This window comes from Pagrus pagrus (assembly GCF_965226575.1).
Source record: "Pagrus pagrus genome assembly, chromosome: 1".
Classification (NCBI taxonomy): domain Eukaryota; kingdom Metazoa; phylum Chordata; class Actinopteri; order Spariformes; family Sparidae; genus Pagrus; species Pagrus pagrus.
This window is the reverse complement of record NC_140185.1, coordinates 15,892,268-15,912,982: the sequence shown is the minus strand read 5'-3', so window position 1 is coordinate 15,912,982 and position 20,715 is coordinate 15,892,268. Positions and strand designations below refer to the sequence as shown.

Here is a 20,715-nt window from a genome sequence, read left to right as displayed (position 1 = left end):
TTTGTTAGAGAGGGAACCTTTAGCTTAGCTTGTGAGAGTGTGAACCCCCTAAAGTGGTACTCCTCTCAAAATCTATGTTTTGAGTATCAAACTCTCAGCCCCTGCAGAGCTGAAAGGTGGCTGTCAAGGTTTCGCCTCTCCAAAGACGTCAGTTGCTGCAGTGAGTCTGGTTTCACAGAAGTTGCACTGGATTCTGAAATTGCATCCTGTCATCCTAATTAAAGTTACAGATTTGTAATCATATTTGACTTCCATTGAAAATTTTAATTTTTTTAAAATTTACAACACGAAAAAAACAAAGCTAGCTAGCTTTATTAATCCACACGGGGAATTTTACTGTCGCAGTAGCAATGCATCATCAAAGTCATACAACTCACAATAACACTCGATATAAAAACAAACGGACACAAGAATGGTTAAAATAACCCTATATTTACCAATATATTTATATATTTCATATAAATGTGAAAACACAATTTATATGACTGCCAAGGTTTCAACCCTTCAGAGTTGAAGTAGTTGAATCTCCTCTACCTCCCTATGTGATTGGTTGTCTCTAGCTGCACCTTTTATCTCCTCTGGAATGAGTTTTCAAAAGACAGTTATGCATAATGCTGGCTTAATGTGAATGGAAAACCCCAAAAAAGACAGAAAAACATGTTATAAAACTTGATCCTGGCCCGTTGACACGATTGAAGACAAACATGAGTATGAATGCGTTTGGATGTTAGGTACAATAACACTCACAACTCCAGGTTTGCAGTTGCAGTGATTAAACATACTCAACCATTCTCTTTGGTTGTTTCGTTGTCAGTTGTCTCTGCACCTTTAAAAATCTCAAGTTTCAGTTTTATGAATTGTGGCTGTGGTTTGTTGTCGGTCAGCCACAGTAGTGAACCCACTCTGCCAAGCTGAATCTTTAAACTACTGCCAGGTGCTGTGCCCTAATTCTACTGAAACAGAAACACACTGGCTGAACACTCACACACATGCAGGCATGCCCTATTTCTTTCCCGCTCTGTTTTCTGCTGCGTCACCGCCGATACAGCACCTGGCACCACCAGGAGGACGCATTGTTCAGCTTTTCTATCAAACTCCTCCATCCATCAGCGCTGACATCTACGTAAAGTGTGTGTATATCTGTGTGTGTGTGTGTGTGTGTCGTTACTTTGTTAAGCCAGAGTGAAAACGGCAATATCGGCTGTTATGGGGAATTGATGCAGAGCAAAGTGGAAAATGGCTCAGTGCAGTTGGGAGCGCCTTGCCTGTTAATGTCCTGTTGAAGGTCTGTGTGGAGCTGTCGTGATGGGAGGGTAGAAAATTAAAACTAAAATATTAAAACCACTTTTAGGAAATGGTCGGGAGAGGAGATTTTATGTATTAAGTTGAGGGAAAAATCATAAAATTGAGATTAAAGTTGTAATTTCACCAGAAAGGTCATAACATCATAAGAATAGTTAGAATGTAGAAGTTACATGGTCTTATTTTATAACTGATATTGGTCAAGTTTAAAGATAAACTGGTCTATCTTTTATCACATATCTGTATAGGTTAAATCCCTCTAAAGATGTTATTTCTGTAAAAGTTATTTCTGCAAAAGTTAGTATTTATTTCAGATGTTGAGGTGTAGAAGCTTTGAAGTCGGTGAAAACATGTTCTTTTAGTCTATATCTTTTATGTCTGCTGTTTGAAACACAGACAGCTCTCAACAGTCTGCAGGCTGAGAAAATGTAGCTTATTTATGTTGCGTTTGCAGTGTAGATGTGAGCTTAACATACTGAATGGGCTCTAATAAAGTGAATGTGAAAGGTTTGATTTTCCCTCCAAGGCCGCTTTTTGTCTGTTGATGAAGGTAGGGAGAGAGTGAGTCAGACATGGAGGAGGGTGAGAATCAGCAACGTGACACGAGTCGCATGGAAAAATGGCATTTTGAAGACACATTAGTTCAATAATTTAATGTTTTTCTAGTTGAAAGAGGAGGATTGCACAGCGTGAAGTGGCTGCTCAGACACGCTCAAAACTTAAACGTGCATTTCAGGTAAAAACTGTTCTGAAAAACTTGGTATGGTCTTCTTTCGATTGTATGCTTGTAGTTGCTAAATATTTTCTGTCAACAAGGGTTTTCATTTATATGGTCAGCCTCTGGTCCAACTGAAGTATTCTGTAAATGTACATTGTTTTGGGCATTAAATGTTTGCTACATGAGTATATGGAGAAGAGGCTCTTGTTACAACTCCTCTGCAAGTTATATTAAACTCTCGTGTTGGGTTAAGTTACAAGAACCACTTCCACATTATAAGAATCTGGGGATTTTTTTTAAGGAACATACTATAATCTTCATTTCGCATTTCCTGAAAGCAAAGCTGTAATCGTCACTGGAAGGACAACAGAATCCAAAGAGTTTTAACCTTGGGTTGGATGGTTGTTATTGTAGATCTAAAGCATCTGTAAACTGAGCGGTGTGTTTGTGCTCCTCTACTCCTCCCTCTTGGCCTCCTCCGTCTGCTCCTCTCAGACTCTGGAGGAGGCAGCAGTTTGTTCAGGCCATCGACTGATGTTTGGCCTGTAGAGGGAAATCATTGAAGATCGATGCAGAGGAACGAGCTTTTCCTGACCCAGCCTGTCTGATGGGAGAGCACCAGCTCTGATCTGCTGCTTTGAGCTGCTCCCAGATGCCTCAGTAGCTTATGTATGTTTGGGTCTATGCTCAGATGTGTAATGTGTAAAGATGGGGGAAGATGATGTGTTCAACAATGAGCACTAACCATAGACGGGTTTGCTCACTTCCTGTTTAACAACAGTGGAGATGTTTCGAGACATTGTTTTCAAAGCTTCATTAAACATTCAAGGAGTTAAACATGGAAAATAAAGATTGTGCAAGTGTCACAATCCAATCACACAACCCCTTCTCCTTACATACACTGCCAAAATGATATATGATGATTTCTTATGATTTATACACCAAAATTTGACATGAAAATGATCCTTAATTGTGATGATTGCATCACTGGAGAAAGCTGTAAACTTAACATTTGCATATCATCCCCTTTATAAGTTGTGAAGATAAACAGTAGCCCGAATACAGTAGAGCTAAAGATGAATATTAGTTGCTCATAAGAAAAAATAATTGCAGCCCTTGTATAAAGATTAAATGTTGGCAGCATTTGAAAGGATCATGGGCTACATACTATATTGACATTTCTATAATATGTGCTATATCATGTTCACATTACATCTATATGATATGACTTGCCAACATTATTCACATTTTGTTAATCGTTTAAGTAAAATGCCACGATTGTCCTCTGCTTATATGATCGTAAACAAAACTTTTTTGGGTAGTGGACTGTTGGTTGGACAAAACAAGTTTAGTTGGCATGGAAACTAAACTTTGGCATTTTTTGTGCTATTTACTGTCATTTTATGGACAAAACTATGTATTAAATAATTGAGAAATTGATGTCAGATTAATTGATAGTTATAGTATTTGTTAGTTGTAGCTTATACGAACACTTAAACAGCAAGTCATGGTTCTGGCCACCTGGTGAACGGTAGTTCACTTTTCACTTTCCTTTTGCTCTTGTTGTTTTATCCTCAAACTACTGCTGGAAGTACAAACGACCGCAATGGCTTGAAACAACCAGAACAGGAAAGTTGCATTTTGTTAAACCAAAAAAGAAACCTGAAAGATGCTAAAATGCTCCATTGATTCAGATTCACTTTATTGCCTATTCCTTGAGTGCATATGCAAATGAAACAAGCGAACAAAATCGTTTGCACAAGCTCCAGTGTGCATCAGTGCATTCAACTGTAATAAATATCTGTATAAAAAGTTAAAAACAAACTAAAAGACACAACTTCAGTCAGAGCTGAAAGGCTTGTTTGATAAAACTAGTGCATATTTGCAGCTTCTGCAATAACTGGACATGTTGATTTGGATCTTGGATCATATTTCCTCAAAGATTAATTTGAGGAGATGAGCGAGGAGAATTGGGGGAGGTGACAATTTAATTTTCTTAGATATTCACCTCTTTAATTCAGGGGATGCAGTGTTCAATATGATTTTTCATTAATTCTTGTTTGCTCTTTTTGAAAATAGTGTATTTTTATTATCGTCTTGTAAAAATCACTGTGTGCAGATGTTTTTGTCTTCTTTGAAGTCTGCCTTCTTGAGAGGAATGACAAAACATTTCTCTGCACACATTGTTCTCGTACTTTACAGAGATTTCATTTTGATTTTCATTCTGTCTTTCATGCCCCCTGTTTGTGGGCGAAGAATACAAAATAAATCTAGGTGTATCACTCCTCCAACCCTCTGTGAGATGTATCACGGTGGCAATAAAAAGCAGCCGAAATTCCCAGTAGAGTAATGGAGATGGAGTTGTTGGATGGTAATTAGGTTTTTTCCCCACCTTTTCCCTGCATGGTGGTGGCGGAGAGGATGATTCGCTTTTTTGTGTGTGTGTGTGTGTGTGTGTGTGTGTGTGTGTGTGTGTGTGTGTGTGTGTGTGTGTGTGTGTGTGTGTGTGTGTGTGTGTGTGTGTGTGTGTGTGTGTGTGTGTGTGTGTGTGTGTGTGTGTGTGTGTGTGTGTGTGTGTGTGTGTGTGTAAATGGATGTGTGATCCAGTTAGAGTGCTAGGGGACTGAGAGACTGTATTCTCATATAAGGTTAGACTGGAATTTATGATCCTGAGACGCGACAAGAGCTAATTTAGAGTAGCGGGAATGAAACCTATAGACCGGGGGAACCATGATTCTTTCATTTTCAGCATTAGAGAACACACACACTCGCTCGCACTCACTCACTCACACACACACTCACACACACACACACCTCAGACCGATGCGGGGGGAAATTTTATTTATCTGCATCGAGCCAAAGTATCTTGACTGAATTTATATTCTTTTCAGTTTCTATTAGTTTTGTTTCCAATTCTGAACTTCAGCGCTGCAAAATTGAGCATCGTGCTCACATCTTATCTTACCATTATGAGTCAAAAGTATTTTCATTCAACAAATAAGTTTTATTGCATTGTTTATTCAACATTTAATTCAATTTTGCCCTCTTGGATTGCGTCATGACCTTCTGCTGTTACTGGCCAAGAGCTGTATGGAGCACAGGAACAAAAGGTGGATGTAGGCATCCTGCTTGTGGACCTGTGCAGTAATCCTGCAATGCATGTAAAATGATTTCCATTTTTTTTACAGTTCTGGCAATCATTTCAGCAGCTATATTTCAACATTTAGCAAAGGATATGTTTAATCTATACATTCAAACTTAGGCTCATTTAAGTCAGAATGTTGTTACACCTGCAAATCACCAAAACCAGCTCATCAACTGATCGGACGGTAAACCCAACCTTCGAAAAATAAAGTGAGCATGATTCCTAAGCCTCTGCTTCTTGAGGTCAGTGGCTGTGAAGATGTTTATTGATTGATATATTCCATCTGTATACAATGCAGATCAAATGGATCGCAAGCTTATTAGTTTATAATTATGAGCTACCAAATTAATACAGGCTACCCAGCACTGCACATTCATCCCAAGAACTTTTTTATGTTTAAGGTCTCCTTAATCCGTTGGAGGTTGTGATTTCTCACAGCACCACATGGTATCCAAACGATACGACAGTATGTTAAGAAATGATCTTTAATAATCAGGATGAACTCATTAGTAAGTCATTCAGTCATCACTTGTGTCAGTGCCAGCTTCTAAAGTGCTGCTGTCGGTTAAAAAACGATTTCTGTAGTATTCTGTCTGCAGTTTTTATGCAAACTATAGAAATTTGGGAGTTGAAATAATTATTGATTAGTATTCATTGTTCTCGCAAAACATTCCTCAGTCCAGTTGCCAGGATTTAATGCCTTTCTTATGTATTATTTGAAAGTGACCAAACTAAAACAAAAATTGTGACCTTTTTCACTGTTTATGGCATTTTATCAACCAAGTGATAGATCGAGAAATGAATCAGCATTGTAATCAATCATAAAAATAACCATTAGTTGCAGGCCTATTATAAATTATATTGTCTTAGTTCAGGCTGCTGTAATTTGCGGTCAGGGGGGCTTCAGCCCCCTCAGCACCCATTCTTCCCTATATGGTTCAGCTAACACTGCACATAAATTACCCTGCAGACAACCTACAGATCAGGTTAAAAAAGACAGGAAGGAAGGAAGACTCGAACAAAATCAACAGGCAGCCTAAAAAACAGAATCCAGGAAAGGGAAAAAAAGAAATATAGAGAGAGAAAGCAAGGGTGATGAAGGCCAGACCCTTTGGTTGAGTGCTCAATCGGCTGGAATAAAGTATTAAGTCAGTTTCTTGATGGTGGAGGGGAACCGGGACAAATCACCTTGACAGAGGAGAGCGAAAAAGGGCACAGCAGAAGTTGAAAGATGAGGGGATGAGAATTGTAATGGATGTTCTCCTCTATTTAGTTCAGGTTCATGCTTTTCCCAGCCGCCTAGTGTCTGCAGAGATGGACGGTGGTCTGCTGGGGTCAAGCAGAGCCGTTAGCCATGGTTGTAACCTCTCTGACTGTCTGAATTGAGGGTATTTTTTCCCTCCACTTATCTGAGTTTTCTTTCCAGTCCTGATCTGTGCTCAGGGTTAGGTATACAGGGAGCTACTGAGGGAGTGTATGTTTCATGTACAAAATATTAGGACAGCCTGCTGTTTCTGTAAAAATACACTGACCGGGTAGAAAGTACAACGCTGTTGTGATTTTATAAAATACTGTTCTGCTTTGATGGAGAGCAGAGCTGCACGGTATGGACAAAATACGCTGCAGGCGAAGAATTTGTGAAGTGTAAAGAATTATTTTCAGTGAGGTCAAAATTTCAGTGTACATTCAATAATATCCTATAAAGATTTGCTGACAACATGCAGTAAAAGAAGTACAAGTAAAGATTTAACAAAACTTTTGTGTATGTCATGTTTCTGCAACAACCTGTATTTTTCAGGCATGCTGAATCACTGCAGAGTAAAGAGTTGGTCTAAATCTTTATTTGTTAAATTTTTGATTAACAGATTGAAACTTTTCTCAGTGTGAATGGGCTTCATTAATTTCTCATTGCAATAATATTAAAAAGGGCATTACATTAAGCAGACACAGGATATTAAAACCTTCGGAAAGAATCTGTGAAAAACTGGTGAACAAATCTGTTTGATAATTTATGGATCAAACGCTGACCTCTTGATTTTTGGCCTCTTAATTTTTTAATTATTCGTTAGGGTGGATTAAAAACCACCTCTGATGTGAGAAACCTTATAGATCACAGCTATAGAAAAACACAGCTTATTGGTGCCTTAATTAGTTAATTTATGTAACTTTGATATTGTACATCATCTGGATTATAAAGTTAGCTCCAGTTAAGAACTTTAAGTTGATTCGAGAGTTTTAGTGCTGTTTAAATGGTCTGAAAATTGTCAATATCTTTACATTTCATGCCTAAAAAATTGTTATACCGAAAATCCTGCAAGGCCAGATGAACACCATGCAACGTCTTCAGCTCAGATCAATATCCGTATGACTTCTATCAGAAGAGATACAGACTAGAGCTTCATATGTGGATATCAGACTGCAGCTCACCACCCTCTCCCTGTCCCTTGTCTCTTGTAGGTGGCCTACCGTACGAGTTCAAGGTGGTGATCGCCGGGAACCATGAGCTGACCTTCGATAAGGACTTTATGGCCGAGCTGGTCAAGCAGGATTACTACCGATTCCCCTCAGTCTCCAAACTCAAACCAGAGGACTTTGACAATGTCCAGTCGCTCCTCACAAACTGTGTGTACCTGCAGGACTCGGACGTCACCATAAAGGGATTCCGAATATACGGGGCGCCATGGTAAGTGCACCAACTGTTCTTCCTTTCATCCGCCATCCAAAACTACTCTCCTCACTTTCTGTCTTTCATTATAGCTGAGTCACAATTCTGTCTTGTTGTGTTGTGGATCCCTGAGGTGAAGGTGTGCCTTCCCCCTCTGTCAGTGTCTGGCTGTTTTCCAGCTCTCCTCCCTGTAGTAACTCTGTACTCTGCTGTACGCTCTCAGCGAGGGGCCTCTCTTCCATGCAGGGTGCTATTCCCAGCTCGCACATTCCTTTATGAGCTCAGGACCTTCGCCTGCTCCCCAGGCTTACGTTACACCTGTGTTTTGACACAGGGTTAAGTGATACGCGTGTTACCGGGACACTCTGTCAATAGGCTCTCAGGTGTGGAAAGAAAGCAGGGTGGGCGGGTGTGTTTGGTTCAGGAATGGTGTAAGCAGCATGTATTCGACAAACAGAGGCAGGTGGGAGTGTTATTAAAGTGAGAAATGTTGGTGTAGAGAAAGTGCCTGATGGGAGAAAACTCTCCCTGAGACCGCTGCTGCATTCATGGATGTACACCGACATCAAAATCTCATACTCCTTGATGGTAAATGGTAACCCGTGTTTATGAATTAGTGTCTTTTCAAAATAGATTCCTGGGTTGAACTGTAGGTTCTGTATATTGAAGCAATAAGAGTAGTCTACGGAAAACTTTTTTCCACAGATGTTATTGTTTGTAGCAAAACCATTATCCAGGATTTTTACACCTACTATGTCACACATACTTTCTTTGCACCTTGGAAAAAAGGCAGCTGCACACCATTTTAAGCTTTTACAGCCGCCTGTTTTATATACAATAATCATCTTGCAGGCAGGTGAAACATAAAACACACAGACTTGAAGAGATACACACAATACACAAAACATAATAAAAAAGCATGAAACTATCAAGATAAATTTGTCAAACTTGTGTTAAAATCTACTACAAAAGCTCACATAAAGTACAGTGTACATTAAGCATCATGGAGTACATTGAGTCGTGCCCATCTTGCCCTGTCAAGGGTTAAACATCATCAACATTGCTATTTGTATTACAGTAAATAGGACTGGAACTTACTTACATCCATAGGTTAATTTAGCTAGTTTTGTTTTTCAGTTAATCATTTAGTTTTAAAATAATTTTAAAAATATTGTCTCAAGATCATAAAGAAATGTCACAAGAACACACAGAATAACACAGAAACTAAGTTAACTAACAATATTGGCATTTTTCCTCTGAATAAATTACCAAAAATTATAAATCAGTGATCTCATAATTTCAGCTTTATTAGACAAAAATCCTCATAGAACTAATCTTAGACAGATGCTGGTAGTTTGCCCATATAGTAGTATCCTTGTGATCCCTTTCTTGGTTCCAGGCACCGTTGCTAGATCATTTGATAGACAGAAAGCCCTGTAGTTCAGTCTGAGCTGTTGTCGTCTCACAGTATTTGATCAGTCTTGCAGTCTGACCTCAGCCCACCAGCACCGCAGCTGTGTTTTGTTGTGCGACGGTCGAGGCTGGAACTTCCTCCGCCATGCTGCGACTGCCTCTGCTCTCTCTGCGCAGTGGTTCTCACAGGTCTGCTCCAGACTTAAAATAACTATTTAGGTCACACCTTCATCCTTTAGCGGCTATAATTAGCAGGTTTGCAGCCTGGCTTCAGAAGTGGCGGAGGATGGCAACAGGGGCAGATCCCAGCATTCCTCAGACTTCACAGCAGCAGGAAGAAGAGATTACCCTTGCTTTTCCCTCCATCCTTCCTCTTTTCCATCCTTCTGTTTGAAAGAGGAAGGATGCTGCCCCCCTCTCCCTGGTGGGTGTTTAGTGTGAGGGCTGGTAAGTGTCTGTTGTGACAGCTGGGGGTCTCGTGAGAGGCGGAGTGGACAGCTTGGCGCCCCGTCACCCCCACCCCTCCTCAGCTTCCTCACCTCCTTCACACCCATATGCCACCGTGGCCCTAGGTCTGGCCTGCTTGTCCAGTGTGAGGTCTCACTTAGCCCTGCAGTGACCCCTCACTTCATCAACAGCTCACCAGCTCGCCGCCTGGGTGGCCCGAGCTCCTTCGAGTCCTCAGCGGTTTGCTGCTGCAGGCCAGGACGCGACGGCATCACTCAGGAAATGTAGCGTGTAACTACCACCTGATAAACGCTGCTGTAGCTGCAGTGGGTTGCTCTGCTGCTGCTGCTGCTTTAAAGACGCAACTAAATAACATGTTCACAGGTTTTCAGCTAGTTCAGTATTCACACATCTGCTTTCAGTGGTGGGAAAACTATTCATATCTGTACATGAATATAAGTAATAACAGTGTAGTTCTCATTCCCACTTAAACAAATGTGTCAGTACTGTAAATGCTAATTATCTTCCTTTTTCTGAATATAAACTTAGCGATACAGCTGCCCAAACATTAAAACAGTCTTTTGACAATATAGGAAGTCCTTGAAGCGTTTGGACTAACCACTCCATACAGTCTTGTGTAGTTTCAACTGTATAAGCTCATCGTCTGTTTGCATGTTAAGTGTTGCGTAACAGCAATCAAATGTTGAGCATAATATTTATAGTAAAACTATGAAGTCTCACAAACTGGAATATACTGCCTGTAACCCAACATTGTACAATAATATAGTAGTTAAGTTCATATGCTTTGTTACGCTCCACTGCTGTGTATTTAGCAATACTTGCAAGGATATTTCAGTTTTATGCCAAGTTTCCTTAAGATCTTACAAAAAAAACAATGGTATTTGGCTCTGACGTGTACATGAAAATGCCAGCCAATGGTCCGTTGTTGTTTTTTGTAACCCCAAATGCCACACAGTTTAAAACTTTTCAAAAATTTCAGAACTCACTTTTCCCACCCCCATCCAGCTCAAATAGAAAAATGTCAACAGCAGAAACAAAATGTCATTGAAAGGCTGTTCGCTTAAAGAACAGGATTTTCTGTTTTTTTAATCCATCAGCCACTTTGCATGTAAGACGGAAAAAGCAGATCATTCCTTCTTTGAATGAAAACACATTTCACTGTCCACAGTACAGATATTATAGCACACAACTACATTCCTTTATCTAGATTACACTAGATTATCACGAGCACAGTCAAAAACCAAGTTTTAATACTCACCTTCATCTTCTCAGTTGTGTTTCATGAAATTCCTTTGAATATTTTTTTGTGTTTTACATGAAAAAGCATACTATGGGACTATGGGATCAAATAGTCAGATTTCTACCACAGGACTTTGAAGTTTTCTTCAGGAAATTGTGGAGAAGCAGCAGGTTACAGCAGTTTGTACACAATAATTACACATAATGACACTGCAGGTTTTCATCTCTACAGGATGGAAGGGAACATTCTTCTCTGATTGACTGATTATAAACATTACACCCTTCTTTTCATCGCTGTTCCCACCATTGCCTTTCATTTTTTTCATGAATCCATCATTTAAATGTCTGTTTTTTAAAGGTCTCAGGATGAAAATGACATTCTGCTGCAGCGCTTTTCAAACCTAATCCATTTTATAATTATCTGCATCAGGTTATCAGTTCAGCATGTGGCCATTTACAGCAGAAAGATTTAGATACAGCACTGAAAAGCAGCTTGTTCAGTAGAAAATGTTTATGCTGAAAGTATTCTGGACACATCCATGTCTGAAGGAGCACACGCAAATGAAAAATGTTTTCAAATCATATCGGTAAAGATCTGCTCTTTCCCACGCTGATAGTTTCAGCTTTATATCTTGAAACTGTGGATGTAAAGCCTTTTCTGAACTCGACTCTTTGGGGACTGAGGTGGATTTGAACAAGGCCAAGCTCTCTAACACACAGCTTTTTGGTTACTCAAATATGTGTCTATGTTGAAATTTTGCCAACAAGTTGCCCCAGTTAGTTAATCTTACTAGAGTATCTGATAAACTAGTTATCAAAAAAAAGAGTTCAGTGTTGAGGGGAAAATTTCCCCAGATGTTGGAAATCCTTGAGCTGTGGGTTTATTGCTGGAGAAGAACGTCTTCAGAGATGAGATTTATTTAAAAACAGAGGACTTAAAGATGTTTTCTACTGCTGAAAGTCTGTCTAATCAGTAGAAAGAGTAGAAAATATTTTTGAAAGTGGTGCAACATAAACAGAGAAAACGGTGAAAAGAGCTGTGTTATTCACTTTTACTCTTAAGGGTTGAAAACCTACAATAACCAGATTGCAGAGCTTAGTGAGCTTAACCAGACTAATAAACTCACAGGTAGGCCATGTACTGCAAGTTGGGTGCCAGGCAGTGCTTAGTTTTGGCTCATCTAGATTCAAGCAGGAAAAAAAATGGTGGCCTGTTCACAAACGTTCTCACAATACAGCTAAACACATATCATCTGCAAATGAGCGGGGGGCTCTTGGTGCAGGCAAAACGAAGATTTTTAGTTTAACATTATTTAATTGCATTTACTTCCCACATTGAAATGATACAAAAGTGGTTGAATGCTGGCAAATATTCCCCTTAAGGATGGTGATAAGAATTTTAATTTCTGAAATTGCATGGTTTCTGTTCTGTTATGTCAATAGAGGGCTATGAATTTCAGTTTTTCCTACATTCATGACACTACTTCAGTAAAGTAAGAAATTACATGGCCATCATGAAGCTACATGAGTAAAAAACCAGAGATATTGTTTTTGGTTCCTCCTCATAGAAAACCTGCTTTAATTTGTCACGGATTGCTTTTATTTGAGCTGTGAGTTGAGCCAGAAAGAAAAAAAGAAAATGTCATTTTTGTCATTTCATTGCATTCAGGGACACTTTAAAAACAGTCTGCTCTTATGGAGATAATGAGAAACCTGCTAAATGCAGCTGCTGAAACTAGAACATAAACGCCTTGAATGAAGGAGTTACTTCCATACGAAAATATCCTTGAGTCTTCATTATCAGAATAAATAGGTGATATAAATGATTAGGCAGAGAGAGTGAACTGGAGCTGCAATTTAAGATTATTTTCACTAGCAATTAAGCTGTTGATTATTTTTTCAGTTAATCATCTTTCAAATCACGTCCGAGAAAATAAAGTCCAAGGTTACGTGTTTTTGCTTGTTTTGTTTGACCCAAAGAAATTGAATTTTATAAAAATACAGAGAAGAAGCACATCCTCGCATTCAAGAAGATAAACCAGCAAATAATTTGAAGTATAGGAATAGCGTCTTATTATTTTGAGGGTCGACTAATAGTTTTGGCTCCTCATTTTTTATTTCTGTACGATTTTATAAACTGAAGGACAAAATATTGTTGATAGATCATTCATTTCATCCTGTTTTAAAACCCCTTCACCAACTACCTTCTTTATTGAACAAATCCTTTACGAGACATTTTTTAAACCTTGCATTGCTCCTGATTGTGTGTTCACTGAAAACTGACTCGGTTCACTCCGTCTTGGAGTGAAAGCAGCGTACCATGAAAGACACACAACACGCACTGTTTAATGACAGATGCTTAACAGACCGAATACCTGAACCCCCTCTTCTCACACTCGCACACTCCTACACACACACACACACACACACACACACTTTGGAAAGATGAGCAGGCTTCTGCACCTTGTCAATCAAACCTCTTTAAGAGGGGCTGAAGGTCTCTTGGACAGTTTTGGATTTTATTCACATCATTAACTCTGTCTGTTCCAGCCAACAAGATTTTGAGCAAAGTAAAACTCTGAACTCTAACTCCCATTTCATGTGTTTATTAACCTTCTTTTTGATCTTCTGTCTTTAATCTACTTCTTTAAGGCAGAATATGAATCTCTGTTTTAGGCCCTTTTGTAAATGGTAAAAAGTTGAGTGTTGCTCCAGTCCATCAGAAGGCTTTTGAGTTGGGTTAAATACTTAAAACACTTATGATCTGTGCTGATATGATAGATAATCTCACCTATAAAATTGATCAACAAAAAACAAATCTAAATATTGACTGAATCAACCAATTTGACTATGTCTTTGCTGCTTTTGTTTGTTCCCTGTAATTGCAATTGCTTAGTCTTTCTGGACTGTTGGTCAGACAAAATAAGCATTTCTAAAGACACGTGATAGGGAGTAGTCATTGTTTTGTAGACTGAACTATGAATAAATTCAAAGACATCAATGTAAAAGGAGTGACGGCAGGCTGGCCACAGATATGTGAGGAATCCTGCTGGTTTTGCGGACTCTGATAAGCTCTGCTGACTGATTCAGACCAGAGAAGTACGAGGTGGGAGAGGAGAGAGAGAGAGAGTGTGTGTGTGCGTCTGTGTCTGTGTGTGTGTGTGTGTGTCCCTCTCTGTCTCCCCCCTCTGTGTCTCCCTCTCTCTCTGTAGGGATTAAACCATTTTGTGATTCTGGACTTGACCACAACTTAACTCCCTGGTCGAAGGTCAAACTGTTGCTGCTCCCTCTGCTGCCTCCTCCCCGATCCTCCCAGCCCAGCCCTCCTCTCTCCCCCTGTCTGCCTCGTCCACTGGGGTTTCTGCCTTCTCCTCCCTTCCTCTAGCTTCCTCTCCTCCTCTTATCATTTGTTCTCCTCCTCCTCCTCCTCCTCCCCTTATTTCTTCTTTCCACTTCTCTCCCATCTCTTTCTTTTCTCCCTTCTCATTTCCCTCTCTCATTCTATTCCCAGCCTCCTCCTGCCATCTCATTTTCTTCCCTCTCATCTTTTCCTCACAGTTCTTAGTTTGGTCCCTGTTAACGAATGAAATGGCAATCAATGTTTGGTTGGTTTATTCGATAGCAAATCAGTCTGCAGAACTGTGTGCATGTGTGTGTGCCTCCCAGAGGCGGCAGATTAAATCCAACTGCCCTCATTTGACTCTCAGAAGCGCACCTCAGGGGAAACCCGAAGGGCCAAATGCAGATTTGTCATTTGCAGATTTTAGTTTTATTCATGTATTCATTTTTCACTGTAAAGGTCAACTGTGTGTGTGTGTGTGTGTGTGTGTGTGTGTGTGTGTGTGTGTGTGTGTGTGTGTCTGTGTCTGTGTCTGTGTGTGCGTTTGTGTGTGCGTTTGTGTGCGCAGGAGAGCGAGAGAGAGGGAGAGGAAGCGAGAGAGGGACACAGTGGTGATGTTTGTATATCAGCATGTTTAGCCTCAGTTGTTTCCATTACGAGGATGTCAGAGATCAGTAACGTTTGTTTTCCTCTGAGCTCCTTTTCTTCCCCCTCTATCTACCTGTCTCTCTGTCTACACTATAAGGCCAAAAGTATTAGGACGCCCTATCTCATTCACCTCTGTAGGTCTTTTGGCCCAGAGATTTGTTCCAGTTAATAACAATCTTGGCGCTAAAGCGTGCCATTATATTGAAGACAATAATGGGCTTTATTTTGGGAAATATCCTTTCCTGTTTCAACATAATAATAATGCTCCTGTGCACAAAGCAAAGTCCATAAAGAAATTGCTTTCCCAGAAGCCTAACCTAAATCCTGTTTAACACTTTCGGGATGAACAGAGACGAGGTAGACCTCATCATCCAAACATCAGTGTTGGACTTTTTGTATCTGATTCAGAGCAAATCAGCTGATGCAGGTTCAACATCTGGTGGACAACTTGAAACCAGAAGACTGGAGGCTGATACAGCAGCTGGTTAATGCTTATTAGAGCTGCAGTATATCAAATAGTTGTCAACTATTGGGTTAAATCAGTTGCAAACTATTTAAAATAATTGATAAATCTGTTTGTGTCTCTCTTTTTTTGGAAGAAAAATTCTTATAGTTGTATGCAGCCCTTACGTTGCTGGTTTCAGAATGACGTTCACATACAGTACCTGTAATGTTTGACTGACAAATACATTTGGCCATGTTACCTTCGTCTCTCTCTCTCTCTCGCCCGCTAGCTCTTTCATACTTTCTCTCTCAGGAAGTGGCCTTTTGTTGAACGAACATCTTGATGCTGTAAAATAAGGACCACCCCTGACCCTTAACAGCACACATACTGTGGTTAACTCTCCCTCTGAGACGATGCAGTTTTAAACACTGACTGAGGGAAAGTGGTTGCAATATTCTTTCAATTAACTGTTTAAAAAAAAAATCTTCCTAACCCTCGCTATAGATGCATAAAAACTCTGATGGCTCATTTGACAATAACAAGTCACGTCCTCATTACAGACAACATAACAAACATGCAGAATTAATTAGACAGAAACAAAATAATGAGAGACCACAAAGAAACTAACAAAGACTTTTAAAATGTATTCACTTTATTTGGACTTTTAACGTGACAGTCCCACATCTACCACAGTGTAAAGTTCCAGTCTGTTCAGCAGTGTAAAGCAAAGTTTATGATAAACTCACTTCTTCAGCTTCTTTTCTCTGCAGACTTCTGGTGTACTCAAATGTTGAGGACATGTGCATGTCCTAAAAGCCCTTTAATTTTTTCTTTATGGTTAGATATAGTTAAAGATCTTACCTCTGCAAGTTGGTGTGGGGTAAAAAATGTTGCTTTGTTAAGATACAGTATTAACTTTTAATAAGCCATCCATTTAAGCTTTTTATGTGCATTTTACGAGAGCAAAATTAAACAGCATCTTCATGTACTCGAACGCTGACAGATAGTATTTACCATATTTTAATAACTTATTTAGACAGGAGACCTGTGAACCAGGATATTTTTTCGTGAGAAATTTCTCAATGCAGATAAATCAAAATGAATGGTGAATTGGTTTTCAGCACTACCTCTACACTGAGCCTGAAAATAGGTCTGATTATGTTTCTACTTAACCTGCTTTACTCACCTGTAAGAAAAAGCTCTCTTGAACATGACCCCAATTTATTTTGTACTTGTGATACTTAGTTCTATTAGAGAAGTTTATTTTTACTGCACTACTGAAATTCTCATGCTTGCGAATATTAAAGACATTATGAAGCTTCTTGATCTTGAACTGATGCATATGCTTATACAAATGTATAATCCTCTGCCACCTTTTAACTGATTTCTTTTTCATTGTGCATCCAAAAATTGGTCTCAAATTGGTCTCAGTATTTAAATATTTGAACTGGAAAAATAATTTTGTGCTTCTTTTCATAACTTTAGTATATTTTAGGACAGCTCTCTAACACAAGTGAAAATGAATACAAGCATTTATAACTTCATGTTGTTGTCATTTGTCTGCGTCGCTGAGGTCTGACATTTGTGTCGGCTGCTTTTAGCTTAATCACCCCTAAGTCACCCCTCTGCTGGCGCCAGCCTCTGTCAGTTTGTGTTGGCTGTCTGCCCACCACACACACACACGGACACACACACATAGACGCACACTATTTTCTCTGTCAGAGTGCGAGCACATGGCAGCGTTACCTCCGATGAGGTAATGGGCCCTGACAAATGTCCGTCACCAAGAAGTCAAGGGCTTCATGGTCGCTCTGCCCTCGTTTCTTTCACGCTGCAGAGTTAGTTTGGGGAAACTTTCTGATCCTCTGATGGTCAAAAGCATGTAGTGATTTAAAAAAAGTGGGTTTCTTTCTATTTACACACATTTAAATTGTGATTTCACTTAATTAGAGCATTAAGAGAAATTGTTGTATTCCTGAAAACTGCAGTGATATTATTTTTATTCTCAAAAAAGATGTCATAGATTACTTGGATAGCATTTGCCTTGTGTGACTTTTTAGAAAGTTTTTACATTCTCTCTCAATGTATCATGTATCAAATGTTATTGAAACAATTACTCAATGAGCCCAGGAACAGAAAATTCATCTTCAACTATTTTAGTAACCGATTGCTTTTCATTGCCATCAGCAAAATGACACATTCTGTAGTTGCAGCTACTTTAATCGTTAGTTAAAACAAGTCATTTGAACACTAACTATGGCTCTGGGAAATTATAATGAGCTTTTTCACTGTCTTCTGACATTTGACTTAAAAAATCATTTTTGAGTTACAAAATCAAATGTCGCTTGAATAATACATAATTGTTCAAATAACATGTAGGCATGGGAAGATATGAAAATCGCATGTCACAATTTTGTCCAACATAATTGCGTTTCATAATATATCCTGATGATCATCAAAATATTGAGACTTTAAAAGATTATTTATTATATTTTTATATTATATTTTTTTTATTATTATTTTTTGTGAAAAACAATCTAAGAATCTTAAATAAGTAGGCATAAATCATAACGTTTCCCTTCACAAATATAGGATAAAGTGGTTTCCTCATCTGTATCTAGTATTTAGACACATCTGATTTAACTTTTTGTTGTGGGGGATACAACGTGCAAGCCAAGCCTTCAGCCATAGTGACAGACTTATTCAAAATAAATCTGGAAACAAATGTAGGACTGTACTTCAGTAAGCTAGACAGCTTTTTCAAGTCGCTCGTGTTTGGGGGGTATTTGCAATTATCTTGATAATGAAAATTCACCACGATCAACTTATTGATTGATCTGTGATAAAAAAACATTTTATTCTCCTATCCTGAGTGTATTTTGAAAGTTTTACCACTGAAGAAATACCTTTTTTTAATGTTTTTTTGTTTTTTTCCCTCATTTTCTTGAACAACTTTTTTTTTAATGAAATGTTTTTAGTGGACAGCAGTGCAGCACATTAATTACACAAATACTTTAAGAATTAATGAGATAATGATTTATTGATGTCGGTGTGACACCTTTACTTAATGGAGCGTAAAATGGAAATCGTCAAGCGTCTGCTAACAGGGCCCAGTTGTAGTGGACGCTCCTGCTATTTGTGCAAAAGTATGTGTATGGCTGCTGCTGTTGTTGTTGGCTTGTCTTGGTGCACCCATGGGTGCTGGTGCAGCTGCAGGTGGTCGTCAGGTTACGAATGCGGGGAGGTTTAGACATTATGGAGCCTCCTGCAGCTGGTGATGAAGGCTGCAGAGAGAGGAGGAGGAGGGGTGTCAGCGGTTTGTTCTTTCAGGCTCTCCAGGTCTGCAGCTGTAGTGTGTGTGTGTGTGTGTGTGTGTGTGTGTGTGTGTGTGTGTGTGTGTGTGTGTGTGTGTGTGTGTGTGTGTGTGTGTGTGTGTTTCCCCAGTGTGTGTCAGAGGAATGAATGAGAGGGTTAAGTGATGGATTTGTCATTGCGCCCTCGCTCTCTGCGGTATGACGGCTCACAGCGTTCCCTGCTAAATGACTCACCCTGCACACACACACACACACACACATACACACACACACACACACACACAAAGGCACATATGCACAAACACACATAGGCATGTTTCTTAAATGGCCCTTTTGCAAGAAAAATATGAAACGCAGTCAAAATTCAAAACTGCAACGTGCTTGAAACCAACAACCACACACCATACGTCATCACAAGTGTGTGTTAACTCAGACGGACTAAATGTTTCATATCTCGCTGATGCCTCCTGGTGCACCCCACCGCTCACACCCCAAGGTGAGCCCCCAATATGTCAGAGGGAGAGTGATGGGTCCTCGCCATCGTTTAATAAAGCTCTCCTCCGTGGCCTCGTGTGCATCAGTCACCGGCCGGGCAGCTAGAGGTCTGCCACACGACGGCCCAGCAGCTCCATCAAACACTCCCGGGCCTGGAAAAGGGCTGACATAGCCAGAATCCTGCTCTGGATCCAGGCCACACATTTACCACAAAAAAAGGAAAATGATCCAGTTTAGGTAGTAATTTTTTAATACTTGTCAAGATTTTTGTTTTGAATGCAGTCTAAATAAAGAAATGTGGAGAATTACTGTATTTTCTATGTCAAAAAAAATAAAAAAAATGTTGTTACAGCAGGGAAAGATTGTGCCTTTTTTTCTTTTCCTTTTTTCAGTTTTATCCTCAATCACTTTTTTCGCCTGTTGCAAATCAAAGCACTTTGAGAATTGTGTTGACATTTTATTGACACTTTTGGCGGATCCAATAAAAGAAAGATTAGTCATTTTGTTTGCTATTGATTCGGAGACTCTACACGTCAGGATTTTATATGGTGTTGATTGTTTTTTTTGGATTGGAAGGGTGTAGTACTTCTTCTTTTCAAAGAAATTAGTAGGCCTTTGTGGGTAATTTGACCTCCTGCTCTGCTCATCTCCTAGCATTATAATGAATAATTTTAAGTCTTAAATCTGTTTATGTCTGCAGCACGATCTCCTGTGAGGGTTCCCACCTTTAGTGTGATGTAAGATTGAGCGCTCTGTGAATAAAAGTAATGATGTGAGATAATGCAGAGAGACAGCTGTGTTTCAGTCGGTGGTGTGTTTCTTCGCTCTAGTTGTGCAGCAGACTGTTAGCCCTGCTCTGAGGTCAGATCACTGTTCGTCCCCGACGGTGTGGACAGACTGTAGTTACAGTGCACACGGAGCCTCCGGCTGGAAGGTGTAATTGTCTCTGTCAGTTTTCATGTCTGTGCTTGTGTGTGTTTTTAAGAGTGAGTGAGAGCTCTGTTGACTCTGAAATGTGTCGATGGCTTTAACTCTTCGATGGGACAAGACAGATATATTTAACATCGTCTCTCGTTTGTTTTAGTTGTGCGACCAAACTTAGGGGTAACTAATGCATATGAAATTTGCATAAAACACAACAGTCTCTTATAGCAGGATTTTTCTTTCTCTGCGCGTTGTGACAGAACTGGCAGCTGTAAGAGTCATCAGCTCTTATCACCTAATCTGGTTTCCATCTTTTATCTGGAAGCCCTATATTTTCTTCAAAAGTGTGAAGAACACACATCCATCTCTGGCAGCGAGACACATACCAGGCTGAAAGGAAACGTATCTCAGCTTCAGCTAAATTTGGTTCCAGTAAGAAACAGAGACATTTTTCAGTTTCTGGGTCTTCCAGGTCCCAGTTGAGTTTGATTGAGCTTTCGTCTTTTTCCTGATCTTTCACATGAATTAATCATTCTGCAAAATTCTGACTGATATGAAAAATATGTATGAGTATTCACCTGCATACTTTGTGTTGGTAC

At 39.6% G+C, this 20,715-nt stretch overlaps 1 protein-coding gene across 2 annotated transcripts in view; it reads left to right on the top strand.

The window, feature by feature from the left end:
* The window catches only part of mpped2a (metallophosphoesterase domain containing 2a), a 70,912-nt gene that overhangs the window by 25,261 nt on the left and 24,936 nt on the right, over positions 1 to 20,715 (top strand). For both annotated transcript variants that reach the window (XM_084364060.1, XM_084364059.1), the window contains one exon: positions 7,623 to 7,848. In XM_084364060.1, coding sequence (XP_084220186.1) covers positions 7,623 to 7,848 — 226 coding nt within the window. The remainder of the gene's footprint in view (positions 1 to 7,622; positions 7,849 to 20,715) is intronic.